Raw genomic sequence first — 23967 nt, forward strand, 5'->3', positions numbered from 1 at the left:
TGCAGAGCAACAAAAACTGGACTAATGTGTTTCATCCTTGGTTCTGGTTAAGATCCTGAAGTCTCTGTTGTTTTTCTTTGGGGGGAATAATTGTCGTTAATTGTAACTAACACAACTCCAAAGTGGATTACTGGAAAGTTTGAAAAGTGGATAAAAAACTATTATCACTGTTTTACTGTCACATAAGAACCAGCCACAGGACAAATTTTTTACAATCTGGCAACCCAAAAAGGTGTACATTTCATATTTAATTACAGAAATATAACTGATGGTAAAGTATTCCTAAATCATTTGTTGATTATGAATAAATAGGCTGGTCAGTGAAGTGTCCCTTTAATTGATACTGCGAAGATAATCTGAGGAGATATTTTTTTTAAAGTTTCTCTTAAAAATACAAGAACTTGGAGGCTGAATGTGTTTGTTATGTTAGATGTGTTCCCAGTTTTATTTAGTAAAGTTACTGACACCATCAGATTTGGGTATGGCTACAGTTAATGGCATTTCTGATAGATTTTTTTTTTTTCATTGTTGATGGACTTTTTTTTAGATTATTTTTTATTATTATTATTAAATAAGCGATTATTTGTTCTACAAAAGGTCACTAATTAGTGGAAAATTACAATCAAATTATTGACTAACAATCACAAACCAAAAGATATCTATTTAACAGTATTAAACAAAGAAAAGCAGGACATTTTCACATTTATGGGGCTTTTTAAAGAACTAATCAATAGCCAACATTTGTCAACAATTATGTATTGTATAACTAATAAATTAATGAAGTAGGTCCTAGCTATATTAGCATCGTTGACATCAGCGAAGTATATTTATATTTGACAGATGTGATAGTGCGTCTTTGGAGGTTTGGTCAATACCTTTTGGAACAACTTGGTGCTGCAGGTGTGTGTGTGTGTGTGTGTGTGTGTGTGTGTGTGTGTGTGTGTGTGTGTGTGTGTGTGTGTGTGTGTGTGTGTGTGTGTGTGTGTGTGTGAGAGAGAGAGAGAGAGAGAGAGAGAGAGAGAGTGAGTGAGAGAGAGAGAGAGAGAGAGAGAGACTCAGTAATAAGCTGTGGCGGCACGTTGCCACTCTGCAGCACTTGCGCATGCCTTTTACGCTCCTCTCAGCTCTCCGCGCTCCGTCACCGGCAGCTGGACTCAAAGTCATGCCGGTGGTGTTGGGGGTGGGGGCATCGCTGAGGCTGCACCTGCAACCGAGACACTCGAGCACGGCTTCGAGCACCACCCCACCTCCCCTCCCCTACCCGCCCTCCTCTTAAGCCCCCTCTCCTCCTCCTCCTCCTCTTCCTCTGGCTGTTGTTGCGCCTGTGCTGCTGCAGCGTCCAAGTTCAGGTGAGCCTCGTCTCCGGCACAACAAGTCCCCCTTCTCGGGGAGCCCTGACCGGGCGATGCTGGTTTTCCTCCCGGTGAATGCGATGCTCTAAATGGGCCGCGCAGGATGTGAAGCCTCGTTAGAAGACACAGGAGGATGGCTAAACCAGGCTCGTCTGCGGCGGTGCTGCTGCTCCTGCTGGGCTTCCTCTCGGTGTCCTCCGTCAATGCCGGTGAGTTTTACCACAGGTTGATGAGCGATCATCACAAGTAAACAGGGGAGGGTGATGCACATATACCGGCTCATCACACACATGCTGCCGTTTAAGTATTACTGTGTTTGAACCACAGCTGTCTGATGTCATAGTATTTTGTACATTTTAGGGGAGCGCATCCCCCTTTGGAGAAGGCACCCCGCGCACATATGGGTTTGCATGTGCGTCAGCGGCAACATTTGCGTCAGAAACAATAAGCTTTATGATGGCAAAAATGCCTGACACAAGTTAGTCTACATTAAGACTTGTACTTTTAGTCCAGTTTGGGGAACATTTCCATAAATTAGTGTCATTTTCTAAATAATCTTTGTTGCATTTGTGTGCTTGTAAATTCTAGATTTGTGTAGGGAAATACACAAAAATGTGCATTTGATTTAAGAAAATAAGAGCGTACAACTCCACAAAGCAGATCATAAGGTGTTTAATTGAAAAATATATGGACATTTTACATTCTAGCTTCTAAAATGTGAGCATTTGCCACTTTTCTTTGTCATATGCGATGTCGATTGCCCAAAAAAATATATCTGGAAGATTGTTGTTGGTATTTTTCACAATTTTTTGACAACAAATTCCTTTTTAATTTGGGGAAATCATCTTTACTTGCAGCTCTAAGTGTGCAGCACATCTTCAGCCTGAAAATTCAAAGCCCCTACATACAGCACAGCTCTCATCATCCCATGTCATGCGTGTTGGAGGTGTTAATCTCATCTATCTTTAATGCATAGTTTTTAACCTGCAGCTGCTCATATTCAAGAAGAACATTCATCTCAGGCGTAAGATCTCAGTTACATTGCGTTCTAAAGATAAGCCGCGAGATAACAGATAGTCCTCTGAAAAAGCCCAAATCTCAGCGATAAAATCGTGCTGGATTAATCTCAACCTCCGGAGATTCGATATTTGGCTTCCTGAAGCTGGAGATGAATGCAGTTTTAAGGGTGAATTTTTTTGTAATCCTGCAGCCAGCTCTTAGTGTTTTTTTGGGCAGCAAACGATTTATGAATGGATGGCAATCCCTCTCTGCTATTGTATTGTTTCTGTGTGTGTGTGCTGGAAGATAAACAGTGGCAAAATAGGGAGTCATAGCAATGGATCGCGCACTTACTTGAGCACAGACCACACATCTAATCTGCATCAACAAACACTCTCACAGTCTTTGGGAGCCACTGACAGTTCGTCATCCACCAAAAAAAACAAAAAACAAATTTCACCGACACTATGTAAGACCTGTTTTTTCCTTCTGTATTCCAATGATTGTGTTAGCATTGAACCGACTGGGAGGAAAGCAGAGAGAGAAAAGGAGAGTCCATTCCTCTTCCTGTAATGCCATTATTTAACTCTCTGAACAAGTCTCAGGCTGCTGGTTCAATATTTGCAGCGGTGCAGCGACAATCTAATTAGCAAAAAAGTGACAGCGGTTGCTGCTGGTAATGTGACAGGTAAACGGAGACAGAAAGAGCACTGTGGCATTATCAATCACACGGGCACATACTGTTAGTAGCTTGAAAAGTGTTTCAAGTAGTTTGTCCTGGTTCAAATGCTACAAAATAAAACGTTACATAAGCAATGAAATGCACCCCCATTCAACTCAACACACATTTTGCTGCGGCAGCCCGACTGCTGCCTTTCAGTGGAAGTGGTGAGCTCGTGGTTCCGTTAATGGGAAGTCGTCTACATGTGCTTAAAGTGGGTTCAGTGGTAAGAACAGCACTGGTAGGTAACGGCAACATGTATATGACCTTTATTTAACCAGGTAAAATCAATTGAGAACCAATTCTCATTTACAATGATGACCTGTCAGCACAGTCCACCCCCATGTCCACATGGACGGCAAAAGACTTCTCATTGTGCCTAAAAGCCACGGAGGCCAACAATTAAGAGAACGAGCAGGTGAGAAATGCAATGCATGAAATCCAAAGACGTGATGACAGCGATGAGGCCGCCGGGACCATCAACATTTTCCTCAGACGTATTATTAAATGAGTAAGAAAAACTTTATACGGCTCAAATTACATTATATAAACTTGTCACCCAACTAAAAACGAACTTCCACGGCCACCGCTATTTCTGAAAAGGTTACGCCACAGAAATCGTGAAGTCTTGAGCTTTCAGAAAATGAAAGCGGCCCGTGATCGTGAACACCACAAGAGGGAAACTCTTCCGGTGGACATGTTAAAAACGAGCCGGTTGTCAGACCAGTCGGGCTGAACTGCGGTTTGCTCATGTTAGCTTGCATTGGCAAACGTCGGGTCTCATTTAATATGACATTTCAACTACTATTTAAAGAAAGAAAACGAATGCCATCAAGTGTGATTTCAAAATTCCCTAAATCCACTGTCCTTGTGAGCCCTTTCAGTTAACGGCAAAATACTTTGTTGTCCAAACAGATCTGAAACTAGCATGCTGCGCTCACATTGTCAACACCGTCCCAAAAGCCGCACGGCAGCCAAATCCACGACATATTTCTTGAAACCCAAACTGTTTGTGAGCACTTGGAAGAAGCAAAAACAAGCTGTAAAAACACAGGTTACCAATTTAAAAAGTTGAATTGGCAAACTAATGAGCAAACAGTTCCCTGTTTACACATGCAGAAGATATGGAGCAATTCGCGAGCTAGTTGTTAACTTATTTAAGCAGCTGCAGGTCAAAAAAAAAAAAAGAACCATCTGAAAGATGATAAAATGCTGCATTAAACTGGTGTTTCTCACTGTGAGCAGCCCCTTTCAACGCACAAGTATGTGATCCATCATTCATTTAAAAAAATATTGATTATAGCTGCAGACACACAGCTGGAGGTGATGGTGAAAGAGGAAGTGTGCAGTCTCCAACGTGAAAGCACATGTGTGTGTGTGTGTGTGTGTGTGTGTGTGTGTGTGTGTGTGTGTGTGTGTGTGTGTGTGTGTGTGTGTGTGTGTGTGTGTGTGTGTGTGTGTGTGTGTGTGTGTGTGTGTGTGTGTGTGTGTGTGTGTGTGTGTGTGTGTGTGTGTGTGTGTGTGTGTGTGTGTGTGTGTGTGTGTGTGTGTTCTAGACCAGTACAAGGTCTGACTCTGACGTCTGAGTCAGGCTCATGGGAAATACAGCTCTGGCTCTGATCATTGAAGACCTTGTTTTGGTCACACACAAACACACATACGTTCTCTGCACGTCGTAAACACACAGACACGCTCCACTCTGTGCTGCCTTTACAGTTAAGGAAGGAAAAGTTGAATTTATCCATCACAGTTAATCTCCCGATCGACATGGTCGTGCATTGCATTCTGTGATGCGATTTCTTTTTTCTTTTTTTTTTTTTTTTTTTAGCATCGACATTTACTTCAATTGGCAATATGACAGAGGAAATATATCTTCATGAGTCATAATTTAATGAGCGTGCGTGGGAGAAAGAAGAGAGAAGAAGGTAAAGGATGGGAACATGTGTGTGAGCATGTGCTTGAGAGAGAAACACCAAAACAAAGGCAGATGAGAAAAAGCGTCTTTTCAAGAGAAACACCAAGGGACCTGTGTGCGGTTAATTAGTCCTGGTATTAATGAAAGGAGATAGATTAATTTGTGGGCGGTGAAGAGAAGATCTTAGGGAAGGAGCCCTGCGAGAGCAAAAGAGCACAGAGTTCAGAGAGAGAGATAATGATGAAGAGGGAAAGGTTTGTGTTCAGGTCGACGTTGTAGCATCTTACTGTATCAATTACAAGGTGTAAAGATAGAATATTTATGACCTGTCTGCTTTAATTTGTTTCCCCTGGCCGTGGGTGTGTGTGCATGTCAGACACGCTGCTGTCAGCTCCGCTCAATGTGACCATCAGAGAGCTCGAGGTCAACTCCGCCGTGGTAACGTGGGAAATCTTGGAGGGAGACCCTGTCATTGGATTCGCCATCACCCAACAGGTACCTCTGAGTGTGTTGGGTCACGTTATGTAAGTGTGTGTAGAGAGAAAGTCAAGTCATAGTACAATTTATAGACTGTATGGAAATGTAAAAGTGAAGCTTATGTGGAAGGGCCATTCAGTGCAATACCACTGAGAGCCACTAGGGGTCGTCTTATGAAAAACCTCTGGCTCCATACACTCACATTCAACTTTTCTCATGAAATACGAAGTCAACAAATGTTTTTCTCAAGTCATTATGGTGTCATTCTATATATTCACTTCTTCTGACCAGTGTCCTGGCGGTCCATCTAAAAATAATTCCATAATTCATTTTTTATTAGGCCTCAAAAAGCAGTATATTTGGGGGTATGTCTGGTTTGATTGAGTGTGCCTGTGGTGGAGTCAGGCTTTCGCTAGATGTGGGCGGCCATAGCGTCCTTCGGTTTCCAATTAGATCGAGTCAGATCCGCCACTTGCTCCTCCCCAGCTAAATATGGTCACTTCTAGCCTGGCCTTCTGGGTAAAAGTCTTGTGTTTTACCAATCCAACCACCTACCATCTTTCCGTCACATGACACGTGTCCTGCCTTTTCTGAAATTATGATTATTTTCGATTCATACTGAATAAACGACCATAAATTTACTCAGAAATCATAGAAAAGAAGATGCTCCTTGTGACCCCTGAACTGATAATCAACACGTTTGTTCTCTTCAGTATCAAAGCAATCCAGTGATATTTGTTGAACATCCATTGGTGCACTGCAAACAAAAGTACTAAAAAGCACACTTTTAATGGTGCCAAAGGAATTGCGTGATTTACATCAAACATACAAAAACACCCAGGAAATAAGTCCATTACAGTTACAGTTACACGTAAGATAGTTTTCAAATGTACATTTTGTCTACATGAAGTTTTAATGGTTTCAGAAATCTCCCTTCTTTAATTGCCTGGCAAATAAAAGTGCCCCGAAGGAGCCTTACTCTTAATCTAACAGGAACCAATTGACCTGAGCAAGCAGCCCTAGCTGGATAATAATGTACATTTCTAGCAGGGTATGCTTGGCCAGAGAAGCACTCTCTCGCTTTAAACTTAATTACATTGTGCCAGGAGGCTTTATTTCAGCTTTTTTTCCCCAAATATTAGCCAAGAGAGACGTGTACACATTTGCACGATATCAGCCTTCACCCGGAAAATTGGACCCCAGAAATCTGCATTTGATAAAGGATGCATCCAGGGAATATTTGCTAACAAGTAAAAAGAAAGTGTTGCCTTAAGGGAGCGGGCTGGAACTAAACCTGTGATTTTCATGCAACAACTTGACATTTGAGGAGAAAAAAAAAGAAAGAAGAAAATCAACATTTGTACCTTTGTCTCCTTTTCTGTTCCTCTGCAGAAGAAGGATGTACGCATGCTGAGGTTCATCCAGGAAGTGAACACCACCACGCGCTCCTGTGCGTTGTGGGATCTGGATGAGGACACGGAGTACATCGTCCACGTTCAGAGCATTAGCATGGCAGGCAGCAGCCCTCCCAGTCAGCCCGTGCTGTTCAGAACGCCAAAGGAGTCAGAGAAGATGGCGTCCAAGAGTCCCGGTGAGAGAGAAAAACACACATTTTCTTTAATCAAATCTAGGACTTTGTCATGAAATCTGGATGTAAACATCTTTTTTTAACATAAGGGGACACTGGAGAATATTCAGCACTCATTTGTCCACATTTCTCTATTCATAGATCTCAATACAAACTCCTCTGAACAGTGTTTCTCTTGGTTTCATGTGCAAATCATATGTAAAGTTATTTATCCCTCAGTTCTCAGTGGAAAACATAATCAAAAGCTAAATGCATTCACTATGAGTTTTTACAGCAAACACACACAGTAGATCATTAAAATTCAATACATACAAAGCACATAAATGCAAATATGGAAGGACACAGAAACAGAAGCAATCTTGAATTAAAATAAGGAAGCAAGCAAACATTCCTCTACACATGCAAGTAGAGGCACGCACAGATTTTAATAGCAGCTTTTAACCGCAGACAATAACTCAGCAGAGGCCTCATGTTCTATTTATGCTCCAGCAGGGCAAGGAAAATGGTTATTCTACAGTTAAGGACAAATAAAACACCAAAACTGTCATCTAGGCGAGAAACCCTCCCACCTCTCCTCTACGATGTATTGTTCTTCCTCGTGAAACGCAGAGGCTGCCGTTATCTGGAGCAGCTTGTGGTACTTCCAATTTTATCATGTCCGACCCAGTTACAGTGCCAAAAGCAGCCCGCTTCAGCAAATGCTAAACGCTCATCAGCAGCAAGGTGATAAGAGAGGAAACAGGGGACATTAGGTAGCAAGTGCGATCCCCTGGAAGCACCAGCATTGTCGAGCTTGTCGAGTGCCCTCGGAGGGGAGTGTGTTGAGGAGTGATATATGTGCACCGTGTCCGTCTTAAGTCTCTCTTGGTAAAGCAACTCTCAGACATTTTTGCCAGTATAGAAAAAGGCCCTTTTTCTACCAGTTACCATGAAACTTCCAATCTTTCCATATTCTCAGCAATAATTTACAATAATAACGAGAAAATGCATCACTTGATAAACAACCACTGAGAAATACTGATTGTAATGGACACACTTGCTGTGTTTCTAAATGACATACTTCCCTTAGTACACGAGCAAATAGTGCAATATTACCGGTGTTGTACTTGAATGTGGACAGAGTAGTGTTGTTTCAAATTGCACACTGACCGGAAATATCAGCAGCATGTGAACACATCACCCACCAAAATATCTGCAGCTTTAATTATTTTACCCAGAAATGAACATGTTCTCTGTTTAACACACTGATTCTTCTGTCCAACAGCAGTAGTGATAAAAAAAACACTTTTGTTTGGTGTTCTCAGACGCCTTAATTTGAAAATCCTTTACATGTGTGGCTCCGCCCCTTTCCTCTATGTAGCTAAAATGGCATCCATTTAGGGTGGAAAGTGTCCAATGTTTCAAACTTCTTTTTTGGACCGTTTTGAGTGCATCATCCTGGTACTTGTAGTTCACTGCATGTTTCTGTACTTGACAGTGTGAACGCACTTCTGCACTCAAAATAGTGAGTGTTAGTGCTCAAGAAGGACATTTTGAACACAGCACGTGTGTTAAAGATGTTGAGCTTGACTATCTGTTCAGATGTTGATGGGTTCTGTCTTTGATGGAAGCTCCCTGTGTGCAAATTGTGTGTGTGTGTGTGTGTGTGTGTGTGTGTGTGTGTGTGTGTGTGTGTGTGTGTGTGTGTGTGTGTGTGTGTGTGTGTGTGTGTGTGTGTGTGTGTGTGTGTGTGTGTGTGTGTTAGTGGAAGCGTTCATTAGCTGTCCTGATTAAATCTCCCGGCCATTACGGCTCTCCTCTGCTGCTAAGCGGGTATTAATCACCTGACACGATTTAGTATTTGTAGGCGTAATACAACACAACACGCAGCCTGTCTGAGTTTGTCTGTCTGTCTGTAGCTCATATTCAAAAGCAACATGAATACCAGAGGACTTCTGAAAAAAATCTTTGAAGTATAATGGTTTTCATGTTGGTTATTACATTATACAGAAAGCTGTTTGGTAAATCAATCTTTTCCAGCCGTAAAATATTACACAGCCTCCTTACTGTCGGGACTGTTTCAACCTTTAATTCATCTCTGACAGTCTGCTGAACACCGGCCGGGCTCGTAGCTCCCCTCACACAGAAGGGAAGAAACCACAGTCTGCCTCACAATACAGCTGAAGGAGAGTTTGGGTTGGATGTTTTCTGTACAGAGAGGAGTTCCACTGGTTCTACAATTTGTCCCAATTATGACCACACAATCTGGAAAAGAAGAATAATATAATAGCAGCACAGAAAGGAAACATTTCCAACTTTAAACTTAGTTATAGTGAAGAAATCACAGCTGTAATCTCATTTGTTTTGTTTGTACACCATTGCGATCACAATAATTAACACAAATTCAATATTTTCTGCAAAAAATGTCGTCAACAGAAGCTGTGGTCAAAGTATTATGGCATAAAATACTCCCACTATTAACAAAAATAACTCCTCATTTACAATCAGAAAGGTTCTGCTTCCTCTCTTCTCATCACCAAAACAAACTCAATTCACCGGAGAAAACCAAAACAAGCAGGAAAACGGGGAGTGATGGGGTTTGTGGGAAATGTGGTCTTATCATTAAAATGAGGAATACTGTATGTTGGATTAGTTTTCTTCACACTTATAGTTTTAAAAGACTGAATTTCGTTGAATTAATATTAAGTAAACAGCATCTAAAGCTCTTATTTTGACACCAGGTGTAGCCTTTGTGTTCAATATCAGTCACAGATTGTCTGTTCTGTAAAGCCACATCACTTTCATGATTTTTTTGTAACTTTAAGTTTCCATTTTTCTCGAAATTCAATAAAAGCATAAAAAAAGATTAGAACTAAAATGTTTCTGTGATTGGATTAGATTTAGATTAGACTTTATTAATCCCACCGTGGGGAGATTTACTCGTCGTGTTGTGTTTGGCAAACTGCTGCATGGCTGTAAGTAGTAATCACTGCAAATTATGGGAAGGCTTTAATCAGTACATCAATCTAGACATTCACAATAATAGTTATTAATCTGCTAGTACCAACTTTTTAAGAGTATAAGCTTCCCCTCTGTCAAGCCTGAGGTCTCAGCTTTAACGCAGAGTGATTACCATGGCAACTAGGAGACTCGTGAGCATGCCAGACCAGAGACACATCATCCTGGACTCATCCAGACAAACAGAGCTGTCTCATAAAGACATCAGGCGGAGGGTGAAACTCCCCCTTTACTAGAGGTCAGAGCTACATACATCTATCACTGACCAAATTTCAAAATAAAAGTTTAATACATTTAGCTTGTAGAGCCAGGGGTTAAACGCACACCACTGATGGTGAATTGTGAGAACAGTAATGAAGTTCTGGTGCTGCATTAGTCACCAGTCAGAAAGCAAGCCAGAAAATCCCATTCAAAATGGCAAATCAGAATGAATGTGCGGTTTATAAACATATAAACACGTAGCCTGAATTAGTAATTGATTCCTTTTTTATCACGTGTAAATGTAATAAGAAAATTAACTGTAATACCGTCTTATATTATCAGCACGTTAAGTTAGCCTGGCTGCACCGACTGTGGCTCACAGCTTCAGTTTTCTTTGCTGTGAGTACAGTCTTGGAACTCGGCCCGAATTAACGTTAGCTCTGAAGAGCAGACCAATCAGCGACACGTGTCGGTGGTTGACCGCGTTCGTCCCGTCCCTCCTTTACTGGGGTTGGACAGCTGGTGACAGTGACCAGCTGAAAAAAACTCCAAACGTTCATCACTCAGGACATAATAAACACTCAGCACCTCATCAAGTTGCTGACGCTCATTAAAACAATTCATAAAATATCCTGTACTCAGGAAAAAAGGCTTTGGTGGACACGGGCCGTAGGTAGTTGCAGCAGCGGCAGAGTGGAGGTTGGTTTTGGTGCGAGCTGATTGGTTAAAATCAACCCAAGGTCCAGGTCCAGTAGGATGGAACGACTGCAAACGATTCTCTATGGAGGCTAGCCAGACTCAATAATTCATACAGTGGAATTGGGTCTGGTTCACACCAGGCCAGCATTAAGGACCAGCTGCCTTCAGCCAGTGTGTTGACAACACTTCCTCTGAGGTTATGTATATCCCCTTAAGATGCAGATCAGTCACAGCGATGTCTGTCTTCTGTTTCCACAACCCTTTGGATGATACACTGAGCCAGGGGAAGCCTTCCCCGGCTGGAGGACGGAGGCAGTTTGACCAGTAGGTTGTGGGAGGCGACGGCGAGGCCTTCTGTTGGCAACAGAGAGCGAGAGCTTGTGGTGCGGACTGTGTTCAAACCCTCTAACCCTGTGATTGGTGCCAGACTGCTGTCAGCAGGAGAAACACAGCGAGTGATTGGGTGGTGATCCAGCTCTCTCTGTCTCTGTGGACCTCTGCTCTCACTTAGCTTTAATTACACTGACCAGAGCGGAGAAGTTACAGCAGCCGTCCTCTCTGTTCGCTCCTGCCACCCTGTTTGATTCTTTTATCTTTCCTTGCAGAGGTTCAGAGCGCTGGCAATTTCACATTTGCTCTCTGAGACAATGACTCGTTCTCAGCAGCATGTTGTTGACTGTGTGCATGTGTGTGTGTGTGTGTGTGTGTGTGTGTGTGTGCGTGCGTGCGTGTGTGTTCTCCCTCCAGACGAGGTGACGATGGAGGAGGTTGGTCAAGCTGCCCAGCTGAGGGCTGGAGAACTCATCATCATTGTAGTGGTGCTCATCATGTGGGCAGGTAATATTCCTCTTCAACGACACACATTTATCACTGCAGACCTTATAGGAACTGTCTGTGCGGCAAATAAGTTCCTATTATGAGACAAACACATCGGCTGTGGAGTCTTCACTCTGTGAGGAGTATTTTGTTCCCTGCAGTGGGATGGTAAAATGGCCAGTCTGCATTTTGGGTGTTCAGAGCACATGAAATCCAAGACTCAATTCTGTAGACTGCAAATGGAAACAAAAATAAACTGTTTCGGGAGGGAAGTAGCTCAAATAGTAAGATTCTTCTGAAAATGGACAAAAATATATATATATATATATATCCATACATACAGACAAAACAAAGATTGCAGATGAGAAATCATGCAAAGGGAAGTGTTATGTTGAAATGCAACATTTCAGACATGATACTAGCCGTTGTTTTGTACGTGTGCGTATGCTGTATGCGTGTTACGAAGTGATATCATTATTTCTTGAACATGTTATATATGCCACACATTATGTAATGATGACAAAGTTTACGTGTTACAAACAAACGACAACCAACAGCGACATCACCCGTTGGTTTGTGAACTGCCATTTTGAGGCGTCAAGTTGGACATTTCGGCTGTCGCCATCTCAGTTTTTTGGAACCATAAGTGACCAAATTTTAAACAAGCTGGTGAGTGAGGTGTGCATCTAACGCAACCTGATTGGGAACCCGATCCACCTATAGCGGAAACCTGATTGCACCACAGACCTGTCAATCAAACCAGACACACCCATAAACCCCAATCCTAACCCTCGCAAAACATTTGGGGAGGGATACATGACTTTGAGGGCTGATACATGACAAAACCTAAAATAAATGAAACTTTTGACCTGCTAGTGACACTTCAGAAAATCAGCAGGGATCAGCTAGGTTGATTCATCCTCTGGGGATCCTGAACGACTTTACAAAATGTCATTCTAATCCGTCTGACAGTGTTCAGTTTTACTTCTTACCATCTGCAGGAACTCACATATTGTAATGACAGCATCTTGATATCAAGAAAAAACATGATGTCGTTCACATTTTTCAGATCATTCAGACAGAAGTAACACACAACTTTCTGTCAAACTTATTGTTACATCAAAGTTGACTTTTGTGCTGATAGAAACATTTTATGAAGTGCTCTTTTCTGAAAAAAAAAAAAAAAGAAAAGAAAAAAGAGACATAAACAGAGTGCAGCCACTTGCAAGGTCACCTTTTCAAGTTACATTACATTACATTTCATTTAGCTGACGCTTTTATCCAAAGAGACTTACAATAAGTGCATTTCAACCATGAGGATACAAAACCCAGAACAACAGGAATCAAGAAAATACAATTTCTTCAAGAGAGCCAAACTACAAAGTGCTGTCAGTAAGTGCCATTTTAAGCGCTACTAAAGTTCTACTGTTCAAGTGACAAGAGTGTGACTGCTGGTTATTTCAGCCTCCCAGTCATGAGCTCTATGATGCACTTATCCTTTTGTGCACCTCAGCTATACAGTTCAGTACAGCTCAGTTTTACAGCTATAAATATTCCTCACTAACCCACTTTACCAACCGCAAAGAGATACAAATATGGCCCAAATACTGTATATTGTACATACAGTATATTAACAGCAAGAGGCCGATATTTCCCTCGCCAATTACCCACGAGAGGATGAGAGGCTGGGGGAGAAACAGAGGGAGATTCAAAGGGAGCAGCGAGGGAAAAGAGTGAAAAACTGAGCTAATCGAGACTGGAGAAAAGGAAAAAGGAGGGCAGGGTGATGAAAAAAAAAACTGTAACTGAATTGTGTTTTTCAGCTTTTAATTGGGCCTGTGGGGCAAGCTGGGGGATATCACAGTGAGATATCCCATCTCACCCTTTGGTACTGCAGTGAGCAGATGAACCGAGGCTGACGCCTGTTCGGGCCTGGATTCTCCACATGCTCCTCCACCGTCATGAATTATTCTCTTTCTCCCCTCTCCGTGCTTGTTCTCTATCAGCCTCCACATCTCCAACTCTTCTGCCATGTTTTTAATCTCTGTGACTGAAGCCAGGCTCCACGTGGTTATCACTTCATCGAGTTCATATCTCCATCTGCTCATTTCACACTCTGCGTGTCTCCGTTTCCCTCAGTTCAATTTGATCAGCTTTATTGACACATCAGAAGTACATCAACTCGTCCATCTGTTGAATGAAATGCCGTGTATCAATATTTCAAGGTGTTCAGGCCTATAGAGAGTCAACAGGTGCATTCAGGGACATGACTAACAAATAAGCAGATTTGGACCTTTTTGTTTCTTCCCTAAGATTTAAATCAGGTGAGGTTAATGCAATTTCCAATAGTTTTACCAACTTTAAATTCTTTTATATAAAAAAAATAAATACTTTTTTTTTTTTTTAAAGTCTGACAATTAGCAAAACAGTCTCCACTCAATGTCCACTGACTGTGGAGATTTCAGTGGTGTCACATGGTCCTCATCAATCAAAGTTGACACTGACATTTCATTCCTGACCTTTGAAACTGTTCACAAAACAATCGAAGCCACATGCTTGTTCTGGAGCTTTCAACCATATCTTCTTTATTAGCAGCGTCATGTTGACATGAATTCATTAATATTATAGTGAATGTAAGATTTAAGAAAATCTACATGGATAGAGGTAAGAACCTTCCATGTAAGCTTCTATGAGCAACACTTACAGGTCCCAACAGGCTGTGTGCATTTCTATGCGGACTGAGTGTGTTTAGACTTTCACAATATCTGTATAGCCCCTAAACCTGCTTCATAATCAAAAGCAAAAAGTAAATCTGAATTGATATAATATGGGATCTTTAAAGGAATATTTCAACATTTTTGATGATACACTTATTTTTTTCATGCTGAGAGAAAAGGTCATCTAAAACCCTCACACATCTTACAGCAAATATGAAGCTAAAGCCGGCAAGTGGTTAGCACAGCGTAGCATAAATACAGAAAAAACATTCCTTCAATGTTATTGTAACTAGTAATTGTCATGTCCATCCGTCTCTCAGGGGTGATCGCCCTGTTTTGTCGTCAGTATGACATCATCAAAGACAACGAGCCCAACAACAACAAGGACAAAGCCAAGAACTCCTCAGAGTGCAGTACTCCTGAGCACCCACAGGGGGGTTTACTGCGCAGCAACGTCTGAGACCAGCCCTGCATCGCCTTCTGCAATAACCAACTCCTCAAACCTCAGGACAGGTGAGAAACAGGAAATCCTTATTGACTAATCTCTGCAAAGAGCTCACATCTTACGTCATCCTCACAGAAATACCTCTTCTTATTCTATTTTTATTTACATGCTTTTTTCAGTCTAAAGACAGTCTAAATTAAGTAACCATATCACCATGAATTAGCTGTGTTTTCTCTCTGTCTGCCATCTGTTATTACAAATCACAGTCCTTTTTGTGGTTTTGAACTAATTTGGGGTCTGAGTGACTTATTTCTTTTTGCAAATGACCATTTACTGAACCCCAAAACATGACCGGCATTTCAAGCGAGGAATTTCTCAACATGCTCAAGTTGTACATGGTGCTGTAGTACGAGAGGCTTGATATTTCTAGAGTTTAGAAGCCAGTAACTTCTTTTACATTTACCAAAACTAAAAATATAAGAATAAAAGGGTATAAAATAGACTGTATTTTTGTCTTCTGTGGCACAAGATGCAAATGTTAGCATGTACGGCCAAACGAGCTTACTATTTACGGTGATAACCAAATGTTTCTTTCAAAGCCGAGGGGTTATATCATTGTGTTATTCTTTGTTTAGTCACAGGTTGCTAGATGTAACTAGTTTTGGGTGATGGCTAATTCCATATCATAGTCATCAGATGGTGAGGATAAAAATGATTTTCTTGGAATGTGAAGCTTCACCCTCAGTCTCTTGGCTGTATCTCATGTATAGAGCTGTCAAGCGCATTTTTAAGACCCTTTCATGGACTTCTTGTTTTGACACGAGTCAGCGGAAGAGGATAAAACGTCAGCTGCAGATGGAGTTTTCAGACGATTCACGGGCTAATTAGCTGACGACAAGTGATGAAATCTGCCACTCGTCATTTCAGTCGCGGCACCTGGAAAAGAGATGCTGCTTTTGAGTACCTCCGTCTGAAATCCTCGGCCCGTTGTTGCAACAATTACTCTGACTTTTGAGTAGTTATGACTCACAGTCATTGTGAAAAGCAGACTCTGGAGTGCTGAAATTGAAGGCTTGACAGATATAGCAACATTAGTGACAAGAGACGGGGCCTCGGGGAACAGTCAATTAAGAACAAACAAACAAAACAGAAAAATTGCCTAAGACACAAAACAAATACTATCCTGACTAAAGATTTTTGACCTTTTGCTTTCGGTCCTTATCGTCGTTGAGCTGCTACAGCCTTTTGTCTGTCCTCATGGATGATAACTTTGTTTCTTTCAGACCCTGAGACCAAGAGAAAGCCATTCTGAGAAAAAACACTGAAGAACAGATAAACCATCACAGAAGCTGTTCTTAACACAATGGAGCTCTCCACAAACTCCAGAGCGGACACAAATTTGATGTTGTGGAACCGAAGGCTGCAAACAGTCGAACGGGAAACAAAATTGCATTCACTTCTACCGTGACCAAAACTGGACTGTAGCCGACTTGCAGCTGAAACAGACACAAGACATTAACCGTCCGTCCATCACTTTCTTCGTGACGAGGACTGCTTGATTCGTACGTCCTGGTTTCACCTCATCAGTGGCATGGAATCCCAGGAACGGATCATCAAACACGAATGCCGACTTCAGGTTCGTACGGCTGGTCGGAGATGGCAGAAACGTAGGCTGCTACACAAGAAGCGCTGGCCCAGGTACCAGTCAGCACAAAACAAAACAAGCCTGTTTTAAAACTGAGGACTTTCTCTTTTTCTATCTGTCCATCTGCCATTACGTCCTTTCTTTTTAACAGCCCTCTGTGTAGCAGCTCATCTCCTCCCCCTATCTTTTTGTGCCAGTGTCTCTCTAATAAGCACATTGCTGTTTGGCGCTCCTCCTGTTGTGATTGTTTGAGCCCTTATGATCTCAGTCTTGATTAGGGTATGATTACACTGTTGGGTCAGAGGTTTTGCACAGAGTTTTGTCTCCTGCCTCTCTCGATCTCTTCGTCATCAGTTAAATGATGCGTCTGGGTTTTTTTTTTTTTTTTTTTTTTTTATCTCTTCTCCAAGAAGGAACTTTAACTCCCTCCCACTGACATCCCCAGTATTTTACTAACATAAGGTAGGGGACGATGATTGACTACAGCCATGATTCAGTTTAAAGTTCCTCTTGATTAAAACCCTGAAAAAACTCAAATCTGTTCATCAAAATTACATTTAGAAATTTTGTTCCAAGAAAAAGAAATCTCCAAATGTCTCAAAGTGGCTCCGATATAACTCGACATCTCTGCTTTTATTCAGTACGTTTGGATTTATGAAAATTCAAATCGTCTCCGCCTCTATCTCCACCCACCCATTCGCAGCTCCCCTGCAGCCTCACATGTAAAGCCCCACCCCCCTGGGTGCTGTGTTTGACGGGACTGGTTCCTTAGGTGTGTGAAGTAAAAAACCCGGGCTGTCTGAGTCTGTCTTTTTTAGGCTCTCAGATTGTCACTGCAGTTCTAAAATAGAAATATTCAGCCATGACTGCTCATTTTGCTCATGGGATGTCCTCTTGCATTTAAAAAAAAAAAAACAATGATTGCTCTTTCAGGCAATTTGTCATTCAAATTCAAATATTAAAAAAATTCCCAGCTTTGAAATCCAGATGTTAACATCGGTGTCAACCTTTTCTAAAAACTGACATGTCTTGTGGAAAGTAGCTAATTTCGGTTCCTTTTTAAAAGGTATTGTTCATGTCTGCATATTCAGCGATCAGCACTACATGCCATCTGTGGTCTGCAGCAGGATGTGCTGGGAATATGGATGGAGATATGGAGGGCATCGTTCCTAATGAAATGTATAAACTGGCCAAGGTTTGGCTGGGCTTCCATTCGGGTTTGGCAGAAGACCCACAGGGATGCCAGGAAGCACAGAGACGATGCACTCGGCTGTGTGGCTGAAGCCTGTTTTGAAAATATTTTTTATGAGACTCCCTTTGCAGCTATCATGAACATGCATAATGAGACTAAAATGGGATAGAAAAAAAATACATCAAATTCATGTTTAAGTGCACAAAAGTTACACTGTAGACTTCCCAAATGCAGTATGTCGAAGTTTGATGAACTGGCACGTTTATGAAAACATTTGTGAAGATATAATTTACATGCTAATAGTTGAAGATTTAAACACAGTATTTACAGCTGAAACCTTAAACAGGTCTCCTCCTCCAATCTGGCAGTCCAACAATGTAAAAAAAAAAAAAAAAAAGGCTCAAGTCCAAATTTATTACAAGCCTCAAACATCTAAAAGTAGTCCACTTGTGTATTTTAGATTGTCCTCACCGAGAACTGTCATGAACAAAGCTTCAGGCTCATATTATTATTGCCAAGATGCCCAGTATGCGAGGCATTTTATACAGAAATTGATTAACGTATAAAATGTTTCTGTCAAAACAAAGAAAAAGAATCCATGACAACACCCAAAACCATCAATGAATTAGGCCTGTTAAGTACAAACAGAGCCAAAGCCTGTGTTATTTAGCTTATTTCTTCTTTGTGACATTAGATCTATTGTTAACACATCAGTGAGCTGCATTGTTTCACTGGGTGACGTGTTCCTACACCGTGGGCATTGTCATTCATTTTGAGTCCATCCCACAGCATCCTGCTGCTGTACAAACTTCCCCTTCCACCAGTTGTATAATAATCCGCAGCTGAAAAGAGTCCCGAGCAAATACAGAATTAATTCCTGTACAAGTAACAGTTGTTTAAAAACTACAGTTTCCAGCCGTTCTCGAAATCAAAGAGCATTTTTAAAAAGAGAAAGTAGATTTTTGTGTGCCATCTTGAAAGATTTATAACCTCAGCAGGAGCCAATGAGTGATTAATGGGCTCTACAGGCAGACTAAGGAACAGCTTGTTGGTTTTGGTCTTTTCTTGGGATTTGTTTGACAGAAAGAACCAAAGAATAACGACAACCTGATTCTCTAACGTAGAAACACGTGGATAGATTAATTAAAAGGAGGAAAATAATCATTAATTGCAGCCCCAGTTCTCCGGAGCACTTGGACATCTTACTATTAAAGCAGAATCACGGCACATAACCTTCTCTCTCGTGCCGTTACCACTTCATCAAGGGTTTTATGTGGAGAAGCAAAGGACTTTATCAGGATTATCCAGCTTTAGATAAGGACTCATTATCTTCTCCGGAGGTTCCTCTTCAATTATGTTGTGTTATCTGCATACTTGCAAATATATTGGAACCGTAACCCTGCATAACAGCGCCCACCAGTTGAGTTCAACGAAGGAGTCAGACAGAAAAATGCTGCGAAGCTGAACTCAGCAGAGCTGCACCCTTATTAGTGATAATGAGTGAATGTCTGACTGCCTGGCTGCTTGTGATGACTGCTAATCAGCAGCACACACACACACACACACACACACACACACACACACACACACACACACACACACACACACACACACACACACACACACACACACACACGAACTCGCGCTGGATTTAAATACTGCCCCGTGCTGAGAGAGACAGCCATTACGTCTCGATCATCAGCTCTGCAAACACACCCCTCCCTCACCCCGCCGTCCATTTCTCACCCTCTCCCTCCGTTATCAGCCTTCCTCTTTCCTCCTGTGTCTCCAGACACCCTCATTCTTTCTCCCATTTATGACTTTACCCTCACTCTCTATCCCTCTGTCGCAATGCTCTCTTTCTCATATATCACTCTACCATTTCCTCGTTTCTCCCCTTCACCGGTCCCCCCCCCCCCCCCTCCGCCCTCCCCACCGGCTTCCTTCTCCCCTGATTCTCATTATATCCTCTCTCAGACTCCCGTTAGCTGCCTCCTCCCTCTCCACATCAGCTCCCCGATCTCTTATTCTGCCCCGGCCCACCGCCCAGCCCTCGCTCCTCTGCTCATTTATCATCTTTTCGTCTCAGACTGGCCGGGACGGACACTTTACCTGGTAAACAAGTAAAGGGGAATAGAGTAGAGGGAGGAGGTGAATGAAGGAATCGATGCAGAAGGAGAAGTCAGAGGGAAGGCAGAGATAAGATGAGTAAGGAGGAACAATCACTGTCATCAATAAGCATGATAAGCAAAACTTGGTATTTTAAGAGTTTGGCAGCTTTTGCACAAAAAAAAAAAAAAAAAAAAAAGACTAAAACAACAACCCAAGAGCAGAAGTGTGAGGAAGGGACGAGACTACTCTTACTGTATATAAGTGTCAAATGATAGCATGTGTGGCTAACTAGGTAACCAATTAAGCTTGTTCCAGACCAGCACATTAAAGGACCCGAGAGACCAGAAAGCTTTCAGCGAGTCCTCATTGTAAAAACCTTTTTGTCCTTTAAACGTGAAACTGTTTGGAAATGTGAACGAGTATTTAGCTATGCAGCTGAACCTCGGTGAGGTCGTCCATTTTTCGTTTTTAATGCTATAGACTTTACACTTCAAGAACACTTATTTCTTTAATATTTCATATTTCTTTGTCATGTATGCAGACAATTGTTCATATAGAGTCTTTTTAGCTGCCAAAATTGTCAGTTGCCTTTTTTCTGCCACCGCCTGAAAAATACTGACACAAGGAAAGTATGAAGACGGTGGGAACGTGAATATTTTCCTCATGGAAATTCTGAAAAAAAAAAAAACCTGGCCCTTTATGACATTTCTGTAAATGCTAGCAAACACTAATGAATTCTGAACTTTCCCAAAACTTGGACAGCCGAGGTCATAAACACCACGAGGGGGTCGAGTGGATTTTTCTCCCGAACGCGGTAAACAAACCCTCATTGAAAGCAGCTGTCAGTAAAGCCTACGATCACAGAAGGCCGTGAAACGCTGCTTCTCAAACCGGAAATGAATTGGTTTCTGTTCAAGTAGGAGAAAAGTGAAAAAAAAAAAAGAATGAATTCACGCACCACTTTCTGAAACCGTATAAATGGATGTAAAACAAGCGTCTGGAGAGAATAGAGGTTCAAAGAACGACCGTGCAGAATGAATAAGTGCCTTTAATGTCGCGACGGGCTTCTGTCGGGAGAAATCAGCTGACAAGCAGATGAAGCGTTTTCCACTGGCACACAAACAAAGAGGCTAAAAGAGCAGACTTGTAAATTCTTTTGAAGCATATTACAACTCGAGGCGATGATAGAAGTGGGTCATCGTGGCCAGCGCCGAGGAACACGGCAGAATTAAAGAGCGAGAGCGTCCGACAAAGTAAAGCACCGGGGAAGTGAATGTCAAGCTTTTTTCCAAAGGGGAGTGGAGCTGGTAGCGTCTGCCGGAGGGAGCCTGTTAGGCGTTGGGCTGATCGTTGTTGTCTGCGCAGGTGGAGCGGGAGTTCAGTCAGCAACCTTTGGAAGTATTTTTAAACAGCCCTTCTTTTTAACCTACCGCGGTGACGAATTCAGGACCTGATTCTTGTCGCGCAGGCGTCCTGAACACACTCCTACTTATCGTACAGGCCCACGTTTGTGTATACTTTTTCATCTTGATTATTTGTATCGAAAAAGGAACAGTCCACAATTTTTTTGTTGCTTTCCTGTCATTTTTTGTCATCTGTAAGAATGGAGTTGGCGCTCTTATTGTTTGTGCCAAGCAGAGAGCCAGACCTCCGCACGCGTCCCGGCCTTCATTCACTCAGCTCTGGTGTCGTGCCAGCACGTCTGCCGGAGTACGGGTTGACCAGTTGGAGCTTTGCAGGCGGAGTGGAAACAAGAGGACTTGTGCCGAGTTCAAATGGAACTGGCGAGCTCGCGGTTACGACACGGGAAGTCGTGCGCATTCGTGTGTATTCGGCATTCAAGTGGTTCGGTCGTAAAAACGCAGTTGTTTTAATGAAATACAACTAATACCACGGCTCCCACATGAACAGTGACATTGCAGGACTGATGCATTACTCAGCACTGACTGGTTAGGACAGGAATGAACTTGCAGTGTGTGAACAAAACATCGAGGTGAATGATTTAAGTAAATCAAACTGCCTTTCCAGAACACGTTTTTGTATTGAAGATGAACTCTGTATTATTTGAAGTGTCAGTTAGATTTAAACTACTGAATCACATTTTCTGTAATAAGCAGCTTCATCCTCTCAGGAAGAACTCTGTTCTTTTTCTTTTGTGATTGATCAAAGGAAGCAAAAACTTTCTCACAGCGTCCTCAATAAACCGGGCGTGCGCGCGGGGGGGTAGAGGGCAGGGGGGTGAACGTCATCTGGATCATTGAATGTTAAACTGATGTAGAGGGTGATAAACGTACAAATGAGCCCAGTGACTGTAATACTAGTGAGCCCAAAGTGATCATTTTACTATATCGCTCCGAGCACCCCCCTCACACACACACACACACACACACACACACACACACACACACACACACACACACACACACACACACACACACACACACACACACACACACACACACACACACACACACACACACACACACACACACACACCCACCAAGAGCATTCTCCAACTGGCCGCGGTCCAAAATGACACATTGGGGTAAGCAGCAGAAGGCAGGTCTGGCCCAGACACCTCCGTCTCTGTCTGTCTGAGGCTGCGGGTGGCGAATGAACAGCTGCTCAAGGTGAACATCCAATGAGGCATGTGCAAATAAGGAGTCTGAGACTGGGAGACAGACAGAAAGAGACACACACACACACACACACACACACACACACACACACACACACACACACACACACACACACACACACACACACACACACACACACACACACAGAGGGGGAGATGAGTCAGAGAATCAGAGGCCATAAAGGTGTGAGTGACAGAGGGGCAGAGGAGATCATTACGCCCGGTGGGGTTTGCAGTGGCAAAGCTTCAAGTTCAGTCCAGTCACGGTGAGACGTTTGAGTGTTTCTTGTTTGTATGTGAACGGGGGCGTCTGTTGGCACAAAAGGAGCCAGAATTTGGTTTCAAAAGCTGCCGTCATTAGCGCAAATACGACAGAAGCCATTCCAGGGGAAGGAAAACAAAAAAATGTGATCAAATAACTTATCATGCTGGACCAAATAAGTCATCATTCACAGCTCCGGTTTATGTGTCTATAGAGGTTCTGGTAACAAATAATAATTTACTGCAGGAGACTTTAAATGAAGCGCTCACTCACTCTCACAGTCTCTTCAAATTACGATGCTTGTTAGGACGTTTTAAGCCCTCAGTAATGATGCAACTGTGTGACTGAAATAATCTGATATCGCAGTAGAGCAAATAGTCCCGATACAACCTTGAGCTTCTCAGTAACCCCCGGCCTTAAACCAAAACACTGTTCACCCAATCGCCGTGCTCCAACCGAAGCCTACGACACGGCTAAAACTGCCCCGTCACCACTGGTTCGCCCGGGCTGCAGATGACCAGATGAGCGACTGTTGAGAAGAAGAAAGTGAAGAACGGGGTCGTTTACTTATGGCATATATTTGTACTTTATGTCGAACCAAATAACCAAGAAGCATGGAGTCAGTGTTTTATGTACAATCACGATGTCTGTGTTGAACCATTTTGATGTTCATGGGATAAAACCTGTTCATGAGGGCTAGCATGACTCTGCTATTGTTCACACCCATGGTATATACAGTACATATATATATATATATATTATTTCTATGAAAATATATATGTCTAATTATGTATTAACACAGAAAATAAATAAAATATTTTCAATGCAAGATTTGTGTCTTCTTGTTTGCTGCACTTCCTCTGCATGTGGAAATACACGGGAATGTCAAGGTGGAATAATTAATTCATCAATTTTTTATTTTTTTTTGCCCTTTGCTCAACATCTGTTGGTTCCAGTTCCAAACATTTAAGGTGTATTTGATTGATTCTCGATATCAACTGATTGCATCTTCTTAATCCGCTACCGTTCTCCCTGTTTAAGTTACTGCATTATGCGTTAATACAAACACTGGCTTTCAACTCCAAAGTTGAAATTGTGAGTAATCAAAATCAATCACCTAATATTTTTCTCTATTTTGTCATATGAAAAATATTGTGATTGTAAAAATACCCAGACATGGTGATGGTTTTT

The 23967-nt window shown here is 42.2% G+C and overlaps 1 protein-coding gene across 2 annotated transcripts; it reads left to right on the forward strand.

Moving 5' to 3' along the window:
- Window positions 1-1132: 1132 nt before the first annotated feature.
- On the forward strand, window positions 1133-19326 carry fndc5b (fibronectin type III domain containing 5b). Of its 2 annotated transcripts, XM_069703429.1 has the most exons (6): window positions 1133-1561; window positions 5364-5482; window positions 6857-7055; window positions 11697-11786; window positions 14803-14995; window positions 16211-19326. In XM_069703429.1, exons 1-5 carry the CDS (start codon window positions 1486-1488, stop codon window positions 14940-14942), a joined length of 624 nt encoding a protein of 207 aa, XP_069559530.1. In that variant the 5' UTR covers window positions 1133-1485; the 3' UTR covers window positions 14943-14995; window positions 16211-19326. The 2 variants fall into 2 exon arrangements, with proteins under 2 accessions (XP_069559530.1, XP_069559531.1); XM_069703430.1 differs by lacking the exon at window positions 5364-5482 and having other exon boundaries at window positions 1494-1561.
- Window positions 19327-23967: the final 4641 nt, after the last annotated feature.

This window comes from Brachyistius frenatus, unplaced genomic scaffold (genome assembly GCF_029030835.1).
Source record: "Brachyistius frenatus isolate BFR_SWC_R1_liver_20210118 unplaced genomic scaffold, ASM2903083v1 Contig_46, whole genome shotgun sequence".
Classification (NCBI taxonomy): domain Eukaryota; kingdom Metazoa; phylum Chordata; class Actinopteri; family Embiotocidae; genus Brachyistius; species Brachyistius frenatus.